We start from the raw sequence: 10,884 nt of genomic DNA, 5'->3' as shown, positions 1-10,884 counted from the left end.
TTGGACTAACCTCATATTCTCTAATAATTATTAGATAGATATTTCCCCAATGTTAAATTACTTTTTTATCTAACAAAAACTCTTTTTAAATAGTATAAAAAAATATTGTACCAAAATGAGAAGATTGTATTTTTAGTACGATAAAAAGAAACAACAAAATCCTAAAAGAAATATAAATTAAAAAGGAGATCAAATTCTACTCATCGGGCAGTCTTCAATCAAAATCTACAAACATAGAAACTAACTCATATGCAACAAAACTAGAAGATTCTAATTCTTTAATTTAAACACGTAATTAAATATGAAAATCAAGACTTAGAATAATTAATATTAACATAATTTGAAATTTTCTTCATTGACATTTTCCTCCGCCCTTAAATTAACCCGATAATGTCTCCAATTTTTTTTAGTACAAGATGTTGACTTCCTAACTAACTATGGAGTCTTAGCATTCTTTTATTATATTAATATTAATTTTTAGTTCAAAATTCCAAATGATTCCTTCCGAGAATCCAACTCGATTTTATTTTATCTTTTCGTTCGTATTTTAGGATCCGTTTGAATTGACTCGAGAAAAAATATTTTTAAAAAAATTCATTTTTATTTAAACACTTTTGACTTATTGTAAATTTTTTGTTTCAAAATGACTTATTTTCTAAATTAAATATTTGAAAATGAATTTCAGACACTTCCTTAATCTTATTGATTACTCAAGACATTTTCATATTTTGAAAAAGTATTCAAATATAATTTTTTAGGCAAGTCATAAGATTTTTTTCAAAGAATGTCATCAACTAAATTTATAGAAAAATCTATAGAAAATATTTCAATTGACGCTCATATGATAATAACTGTTAACTACTTCAGCCATTAACGTTTTTCTGTTTGCTTTATAGTCCACTTTTTTAAAAATAAAATATTACCCTTTTTTTTTTTGGTAATATGAAACTTAATAAAAAAAAAATGAATTTGGCCAAAGCAATTATATGATCAAAGAAGGGGAAAATACCCCTTTTCATGTCATTTATGCACAAACCTTCGTGAATAATCACAACAATCCAGTCAAATTTCTACTTTACAACGAAATTCAAAACTCAATAGAACATATTGAAAGAATAAAATTGGAAAAAGGAAAAAAAAAACAAAACTCAGGTAACTTTTTCACGTTCTTTTTAAAAAAGAAAAAACTTTTTAGCGGATTACAAGTTCAAACGTAACAGACAAAGCTCGGAACTATCCTACCGTTGAAACGGTCAGTGGAAGCAGAGCCGGGCCCATGGGTCCATCACCCGCTGGGACCCACAGCAATTGACCCGGTTCAACAAATGGATTCCACAACCGAGTCGACTCGCCCGAGTTCGCTTTCATCTCCACCATTATCATCCTCTTCTCCTCTTTCATCCTCTTCTTTTCCGCCAGTTTCCCTTTCGTAATTTTCACCAATTCCCAAAATTCCTCGTTCTTCCCTCTGTTCACAAACAACACACTCAGTTTCCTTCTGCAATTTTCCAACCGTGTCATAATACCCACCAACTCGGTCAACTCGTCCAGACTCAAGCTCTCGACTCTGTCTCCGATTTCCTTAACTCGGACCCAAATCTCCCTCTGAACCAATCTGTAATTCTCAAGAACCAATCTCACCACCTCGTAAACCAAGTCCTTCTTCTGAAGATACAGCGATTCCGGAACTTCGCAAATTCGTTCCACAAAACCCACAAGAACTTCCAATTCCTCCGGTACATCAATCTTCCTCTTCCTCTGTTCTTCGACAATTTCGCAATTTCTTGAACGGAAATACAGAATTCGGTCCAATTTCCTGTCGACAATCACGTTAGACTCCACAACCCCGGCATACCATCTCACCCAAGACGACAAGTCGTTCATCTCCGAGTCCGATACGTCGCGAAACGTGGACAAGTTGAGAAAATTTCGCCCTCCGTAACAGGGGAAATACGCTACCTGATCCCTCAGATTGAACGGACCTCGAATTACAATTATATGCAGAGTGAAAAGCGATTTCATAGCCACGGCGGCGCTGGAGGTCGTATGAAGCCGCTCCATCAGGGCTTCGATGCAGGCGAATGCAGTGGAGGAACGGAAGTCATTCCCAAGGGCTAGAACGGCGGCGACTCGGGCGTCGGAAGGTGGGTTTCGTGAACCATGGGTGGTGGCTCGGACGACGGCGACCTTGATGGAAGATGAACGGCGAGGAATCGATAAAGTAGCTTTGATTATTGAGGCCTTGTCTTTGAGAGCGTGCGTGAGATTCTTGAGCTTCTTGTTTTGGTCTATGGCCATCGCATATTTTTCATACGAAGTCACACAGACGGAGGCTAAATTGATATAAATCACAAACTTGACTAATTTTATTATAATCTGGAAGGCAAAAAAGTTAAAAGGGAATTAAAAAGAAAAAAGAATTTAATCAATCATTCACACTAATGAATGATTGCAAAAAAGAAACGCGGTAACCAATGTTGTATTTTTTTAAAAATGCTTTTCTTCGTTGGGTCATTCTTCTCTATGTTGAGAAGTTTAATAGTAATTTCCAGAATTATTGGTCAATTTGTCGGCAACACAATTACGATTACTTTTATAGCTTCTCTATTTTCTTTAATTAGATACTATAATACTAATAATTGAAATACATAAGTAGTAATTGGATTCTTTTCTCACATACATATTAATCCGAAACTATAGCCATACCCATTGGGTATTCAATAGTTTCATATTGTGGTTTTTGTATTACACAATTATTGTGTTCTTCTTTTCTATAAACTCCAAGTGGTGCAGCAACTTTAAATTTCATAAACATGGGATCTAAATTCACTTATCTCGGTTTGTTACTTTATTTAATCAAATTGGTGTCAATTTCATATTTATCACTCAAGTTTCTCTTTAAGATTGAATTAGATTAGATAACATTTTTTAGATTTCACTCAATTGTTTGGATTGTAAATTTTTTGAAAATAAGTCGTCAAATAATGAATCCAACTCGACCCAATCATGAAACATTTGAGTTCCTGGTCATTTATTTAAATTTGTATTCTAAAAATAAGAAAATATTAATATATAAAAATTTTATTTAATTGGGTTCATATATTGAATTATGACTAGCAACTTAATTTTAATTTATATCATGAAACTTTTCTTTTCTAACTGCTAAAAAATTTGTTTTTGGGAGTTTGTTGAGAACAAATTAACTTAAAAAATTCATCAAATTAAGTACAATAATTGGTAAAAATAACATACTTTTTAAAATTAATAATAAGTTCGGGTTCATTGAAATTCGTTCGAGTTATTTTAGCTGAACTAGTGAACCAACCCAATTCAAATGAATTGATAATCTAACTAAAACCATATCGATTGAGTTGAGTTGGTCTTGTTTTTTAGTCACATCCAATTTTTTAAACGCCCCAAATTATTATTTTGAAACAACATGATAGAACAATAAACTAGCACGAAAACAAAAAATGTTAGATAAAATAGCATCCAAAAGAGTTATAAAATAAGACTCTAAGGGGGCGTTTAGTGCGTAGGTTTGGAATGCTAAACATGTGGGTTAAAGCTTGAGAATGAAAGACATATTTATAAATTTTGAGTTTGTGAAATATTTTCTTGTATTTAATTAGTTGTTAGATTTTAGATTAGTTCCAACTTGTCATCTTAATTATTTTAACATAGTCAAGTTTAAAATAATCTAAAAAATTTAGAAGAATTTTTTTTTTTTGAATTTTGAAATATAGATTTGACTAAGATTATATTTATTTAATTTATTGTTTTATAATTTAATATTTTGATTTTATTAGGTTTTGAAATAAAAATGTTATACAAACATTTGTCTCTTTTACCCATTTAAATTGGGTTCTCTACCCATATAATTTAAATAAATATACTTAATTACGCAACAAATCGAGTTCAACTTACTTTTTACCCCTCCTTACTATTAAATTTTTATTAAAAATGTGTATATAATAATAAGAAGAAAAAAACATATAAGAGATGCTTCTTCTAGTGATCAATTTATAGTTAGGAGAAGTAGAAAAAAAAATAATAAAGTAAATCTCCTAAAATAAAGGAAACATATAAACAAAGGTAAGAGAGCGAATTAAAAAAGATAATCTAATAAATAATAATAATTAAAAAGAAAAAACTCCAAATGAAAAAAAAATAGAAGAATGAGAGTTTGTTTAAAAAAATTTATTATCATTAAACTAAGGTCTTGTTTGGAATTAATTAGAAAAATTTTTATTTAAAGACTATTGATTTAAAACAAAAATACATGTGTTTGACAATTCTTTCTTAGAAGTATTTTTATATAAGTTTGTTTGGTTTGTTATATACTAAAAATATTTTTATTAATGTTTTCCAAAGTTGATCGATGGTAGTCAAAGTTTGGCCAGAGTCAGTGGTCGGAAGTTTGCCGCCAGGGGTCACCAAACGTGTGGTCAAAAATGACCGATGGTGGTCAAAGTTTGGCTACAGTCGGTGGCTGGAAGTCCATCGATAGGAGCCAAAAGTCCATCAATAGGGTCGCCGAAAGTCCGCTGGTAGGGTTGCCGGAAGTGGTGATCGAAGGTGGCCGGCATTGGTCGTCGGAGGTGGTGGTCAGTGCTAGCTTATAGTAGCCGCTAAGGTGGTGTCTGGAAGTTGGCCGACAAACTTCCTAAATTAAATTAGGAAAAAAAAAGTGTAACTCGTAAGTTTAAATAATGTTTACTATTCAAACCCATGAAAAAAGAGTAGGAAGCCTTGACTTCCTAAACCACCCTTGTTTCAAATAAGGGTTGGACTTAAGATGTCTAATCGATCTCAAGTCTAATCCTTGAAAGAAACATCCTCTAATGGATTAGCAAACGCTTGTTGAGCAAGACATTTCGTTACTTTCACGATGACAAAATTGAAACTCTTAAAAGATGCTCTAAATCATGTGCAGAAGGTTGAAAAACACGATAAAGAGGTCTGCTTCTAAAACCAAGTGAAACTGGAATTTGGACATTGATTCAATTCCTATCTTTACCAAATTGATTGATTTTGTTTAATTCTCAGCGTTGGTTGGGCCAAAAATCGAAGAAACCAAATGAACTGACGGAACTGGTTGTACCTCTAATCAAGAACCAAAACATTGAATAGAGAAGAAATTAACAAGTTAATGTAAATTTTATACATATGCTAACCTCTACCCGCATATTTATCCTACTTTACATAATGTTAACTTATTTTTGTTTGACTACAATGTTACATAACTTAAACTTATGACATACCTTTTTATAAAATAATAAGCTCACGAACATAATGTTTACGTCCGTTCAAAATACCGAATTCTTAATTTTACGAAAATGTTGATGAAAATATAGATGTCAATGAATATTTTTTAAAAAAATTATAAAGATAAATATTTTTTAAAAAATTAATCATGTTAACAAATCTGTTATTTATATTATATTTATATTGATAATATTTTATTGCTTCTTTTTTATGTTTCATGAACTCTTTTAGGATAAATAAAGAAATATTAATTCTCCTCTTATGTTGATGTCGAATTCATGAAAATATGATAATATGGATAGAAATATTGACATGAAAAATAGAACATTGGTCCGGCATTCATCCTTGTCTTGTGTTGATTGCACTAAAATGCCTTCTAAAAGACGTGTCTAAAACCATACAAAACTTTTAAAATTTGTCGCTCTATTTCTTTCTATTAGTTATTGCCAAAGAAGCATTGAAGATTTGTGATTCTATCCCTAAAAGACGAAGAAGAAAAAAAAAAACCGTAAAGAAAAAAGAAAGAAAGATTCTATCCGTTATATTAGTACCTGAAATTTTACATTCCTAAAGTTGGGCCGATTTGCATGAAAAGATCCAACTCATCATTGTTTTGGAATATAGAATTTAATTTACTTTTTCCAAACAAAATTTTCTAACCTTTTATTTCCGTCACCGATTCTTTTTCTACGTAAACTTTCATTCATAGTTATCGTCTATTGCATGATGTTGAAAGAAGAAGAAAACAACTTTGTTTTTCTTATTGTTGTTATTTTCGAAGGCGAAATCTAAAAGAAGAAGATAGATAGAGCTTTAAAGAGAAAAAAAGAACGAGTAAGATGAAAATGAAATATTAAAACAAAGTTTTAAAATACATATAAAACCTTATTTTAAAAAACCAAGTCAAATAATATATTAGCTCACTTTTTAAGTTAATCTATCAAATTAACCACATATAACATCTTAGAGGAAAATGGAAAGAAATTTTAGACGTCTTCTATAGGCCACAAATTTAAAACTAGATTTTACTAAGTTTATAATAGAGTAAAATAAAAATATAAGTAGACATGAACATAATTCAACTAATTAAAATATATACCAATTTCAAAATTTAAATATCCATACACATTATACTCGAACAAAATCCAAAATAACCTAAAGTTTTAGGTAAATTAGTTTTATATCTACCATTCTGCTTACATCTAATTTTCAACTAATAACCATTCATTTGTACATTATGTAAATACTTTGTCCTAATTTATTAACAAAATATCACACTTTCCAACCCCCACCCCCAAAAAAATAACAAAAAAATAAAAATAAAAATAAAAACAAAAACAAAAACAAAAGTGAATGCTTCCTCTATACATTGTCTGCGCCATGCGCCAATCAAATGGGATCGATCATCAATCAATCAACCAACGGCTTTTGACCATTTTACCCTTTTTCCCAATAAAAAATTGACCTTCAATCATTTACGGTTTTTTTTTTTTTTTTTTTTTTTTTTTTAAATATTTCTTTACAAAATAATTTTAAAAAAAACACAGACACACACAAAAGCCCAAAACGGCCCAAGTGTTCAGAAACCCAACCCACAGCCGTGAGCCGCCTACGTTATTGTTGACTTTGACCATCCCCATCAGGCCGCAACCGTGCGAACGGCCGTCCACCGCCGTCTCCATTCACATCCTTTCTCGAACCCTCCCTTCTGAACAACGGCGTCGCCGCCGGTAACAATGTCCGCCACTCCGACCGCCCACTTCGGCTCCGATTTCCCACAAACCCAGTCTTCCCCAACTCACTTCGGTACCCCTGTCTCGAACTCTGCACCCTCGGAAACGCCACGCAGCTCCTCGCCCGATTCAAATTCGAATTCAACAGCTCACTTCTCACCTCCTCCGGCAATCTCAACGTATACCTCTCGTAATCCTCTCCCCGTTGAGTCAGCGAGTGACCCGTCGAGTGGGACCGTGGAAACAATCCGCTCAATCTCCATCCCGACGATCGCGACCGAATTGGACCGTTCCGATTCAATCCCTGATTTGGGGTTATCAAACTCACATCCTGACCTTGATTCCCCTCCGGAATTCGAACAACCACCTGACTAATTTCGGATCCAGTCACTCGATTCCCTTCATCGCGTCCAACCCCGTCGATTACCGAATCGGAATTGAGCAGAGCAGCGAAGGATATATCGCCGGGTTTGGGGACAAGGCTGGCACGGCAAACAGGGCAAGTGGAGTGAGAAACCAACCAAGCGTCGATGCAATCGGAGTGGAAGACATGGCTGCATTTCGGCAATAAACGCAGCGTATCATCATCTTCGAATTCAGATAAACAAATGGCGCACTCCAACGAGCCTTTCCCAATTTTCAGATCTTTGACGTTGGAGTACACAAAAGTGGGGAAAGTAGCTATAACAGCCGCGTCGAGACCACGCGCCGCCCTTCTGGATCGGGCGTTGGTTCCATCTTGGGTAGTAGAGAGGAGGAGACGGCCGCCGAAGCGTTGGTCGGTGCACTGGCGGGTGTAGACAGAGAGGACGGCGAGGACGATGAAAAAACAAACGAGAACAATCAAAACGACAGCCATTCGTTTGCTGATGGTCTGTTTGAAAGGGTACATATCTGGGGGTGCGCCGGATTGGGCGGCGGATAGAGAGATTTGGGAGAGGAGAATGAAATGGATGAGGACATGATTGAGGAAGGAGAAGGATGGAGAGGTCATGGGGAAAAAGCAAGAAGAAGAACAGAGGAGGAGGAAGAAAAAAACAGAGAGATGGAAGTGGAAGGTATATAATGAAATAGAGAAAAAGGGGATTAAGTTAAAAAAATGGTGAATAGGTGAAGTGAAGAATGAAGAAGAGGAAAATGTTGTTCCGTTGGTGAAAAGAAAAGAGGGAAAAAGGAGGAAGAAATGAAGGTTTTGGATTTGTGTTTTATGTGTTGACTGAGAGAGATAAGATACCGAATCCCGGCCAAGTCCAAGTCAATGGCGGCATATATTTATATGTTAAGGATTAAAATTACACACAACGTGTTTATGTGTAATATATATTTAAATGTAAGTTTGGGGATTTGGTGAGGGAGGAGGACGCATCATCGCTGGAGGAAAAGGAATTTGGTCGCTAAGTTTGTTTATTTCTATGTCACATCGGACTCCTCTCAACAACAATTTCATTTCCCTAATCTTGCTTGCACAAAAAAAAAAAAAAAAAAAAAAAAAAAAAAAAAAAAAAAAGTACATAATCGAAAACAAAAGGGGCATATCCATAATATAACGAAATTCGGGCCAAATTTAATCTAGAGAAGAGGGTGACTTGAGCCTTTATCCAACCTGATGTGAAGTGATTTAGGCATCAGAGACATTATAGCTCTAAGAAACCTATTTACTTCTTGCACGGATCACTCTTTGATTTAAGCATTAGAGATATCGGTGCATAAATCTTAGATCTTATCTTCCCTTTATCAAATAAGTTTACCTTTCCTCCGCCTCAATTTTGGTATCAATAATAGTTATTATTGTTTAATGCTTACAACTCCAATATAGAGACGAGAGGAACCAAAACTCACTTGACATAAAATATATACTCCCAATCAAAAGGAAGGTTCATATCTCCTGCTTTCGAGATCAATAGTACAAGTTTTATGTTAGTTCAACTATATTTATTTTTTACACCTTCACTTATTGTTGAACATTAAAGAAATAATTGTCATTATAATAATAATAGAGATAAGAGGGAGGGACCATAAGGTCCATTGTTAATCATATCATTGAATTTAGTTCGACACATAAATCAATATATGACTAAAGACAACATATATATTCCTATGTATGTCTATTATATATATAGACATTAAGACATGGAAAATTATTTTAAATGATATAATTGTTGAAAATATTTATAAATAATAGTAAAATATCAAAATTTATCTACGATAGACCACGATATATTACTATTTTTCTTTATCAAATAGATACAAATAGCAATCTATTGCGATCTATCACCATCTATCGCAAACAGTGAAATTTTATTATATTTATAAATATTTTGGTTCATTTTCCTTTATTTTAAAACAATCATTAAAACCTTTTTATTTTTTTTCAAAAGAAAAGTCATGATTTTTTTATTTTTTATTTTTTTAAAATGGAGTAGGAGTCATATGTTTAAAAAAAAGTTAATAATATGTTACAAGCGTATTATATAAAATCAATTCACTATTATTATGGCTAGGGTTGTTTACAACTTGAAATTAGAACAACCATCTTAATTATTAGGTTTCAAAATTATCAAATTTAATCCTTACCTTAATTTTATTTATTTATTTTTGAGAACACGTAATAAAAAATTTAAATCTTAATTGGGTTGGCTTGGAAATTCAAGGCATATGTTTGAAATTTTGCAGAGTAAATAGTGACCATATGAGATATCCAATCTATTTATTTATTTTCAAATACGAATTGAAAATGATTTGCACAATATTAAATTCTATTTTATGAGTTTTTTATATCAGGCCTTACTAAATTATTTTCTCAATTTTATTATAGAAACATTTTAAACTAGCATGAACATCTAACTTTTTCATCAAAATTAAAATGTCTATTAATTAATTAAATTATATTTTGGCTGATATCAAGATCTAAGATAGTTGTTGGAAATAGAATTGTAATAGATGTTACCGAAGAATTATAATAGATATTAAAATGTGCATCTATCTTATTTAAATAACCTTCTAAAAAAATATATTTAAATAACATAAAACTTTTTTTTATGATAAATTATACATTTGGTCTCTATATGATTTAATAAAAGTAAGAATTTAGTAAATATAGATTATAATTATAATTTAGTTTTTATGGTTTGATAAAACTTTCAAAAGTAGTCCCACCGAAGGGATAATTTATGATGATTTTATCAAACTAGATTATTTATAATGTTTTATCAAACTAAAATGATTAAATTTCAATTTTCTATCTTGACCACAGAGACCAATTTCTAATCTAACATTTTTTTTTCTTTGGGAGATGAAAAATCAAATGTCTGACCTTAAGTCAATAGTATGAACTTTATACTAGTTGAATGATTGTTTTGGCAAATTCTTGTTTAATGTTGTTTGGATTCTTAAAATTTTCCATAATACTAAATATATTTTATAAATTTGTGAGAATATTAATTTTTAAAATTTTAATTACAAAATTTTTAACCTTTCAAGGCCATTCAGAAAATATTTGTGTGGGTTTATTAGTAATTTTCTTTTGGTTATTTTCGTTTTTTTAATGTATATTTATATATTTATATTGGTATATTCATGTCCATTTGAATGTATACTTAATGGACAAACACCGATTATTGTCAATAGGTAAATTTTCTACGTTAAAGTGATATTAGGATTTTCTTAAAAAAAAATTATGAATTTATTCAATAGTTGATTTGTGTATTGAGTTTATTTTTATTTAAAGATTTGTATACTATTTCATGCTAAATTAGTGAACGCATATATTGAACCAAATTTATTTAAGAATAAGGTATAGGAAAAACAATAGGAAGATTTATGAAGATCTATTCATTCCATTTATTTTCCTTATTTGATTGTTTTGTTTATAATTAGTTTTTTG

General features: G+C 31.7%; 2 protein-coding genes across 2 annotated transcripts; both read right to left on the bottom strand.

The window, feature by feature from the left end:
* Nucleotides 1–1,047: 1,047 nt before the first annotated feature.
* LOC120074972 (putative clathrin assembly protein At4g40080) lies at nucleotides 1,048–2,456 on the bottom strand. The gene has a single exon (XM_039028094.1). It carries the CDS (start codon nucleotides 2,296–2,298, stop codon nucleotides 1,234–1,236), a length of 1,065 nt encoding a protein of 354 aa, XP_038884022.1. The 5' UTR covers nucleotides 2,299–2,456; the 3' UTR covers nucleotides 1,048–1,233.
* A 3,963-nt stretch (nucleotides 2,457–6,419) lies between these two features.
* Nucleotides 6,420–8,269, bottom strand: LOC120075160 (RING-H2 finger protein ATL11-like). The gene has a single exon (XM_039028342.1). The coding sequence runs from the start codon at nucleotides 7,993–7,995 to the stop codon at nucleotides 6,883–6,885; it is 1,113 nt and encodes a 370-aa protein (XP_038884270.1). The 5' UTR covers nucleotides 7,996–8,269; the 3' UTR covers nucleotides 6,420–6,882.
* Between the last annotated feature and the right edge of the window lie 2,615 nt (nucleotides 8,270–10,884).

The sequence above is a fragment of the Benincasa hispida genome, chromosome 4, assembly GCF_009727055.1.
Source record: "Benincasa hispida cultivar B227 chromosome 4, ASM972705v1, whole genome shotgun sequence".
Lineage (NCBI taxonomy): Eukaryota > Viridiplantae > Streptophyta > Magnoliopsida > Cucurbitales > Cucurbitaceae > Benincasa > Benincasa hispida.
The sequence above is the reverse complement of the archived record's forward strand: the minus strand, read 5'-3'. Positions and strand labels throughout refer to the sequence as shown.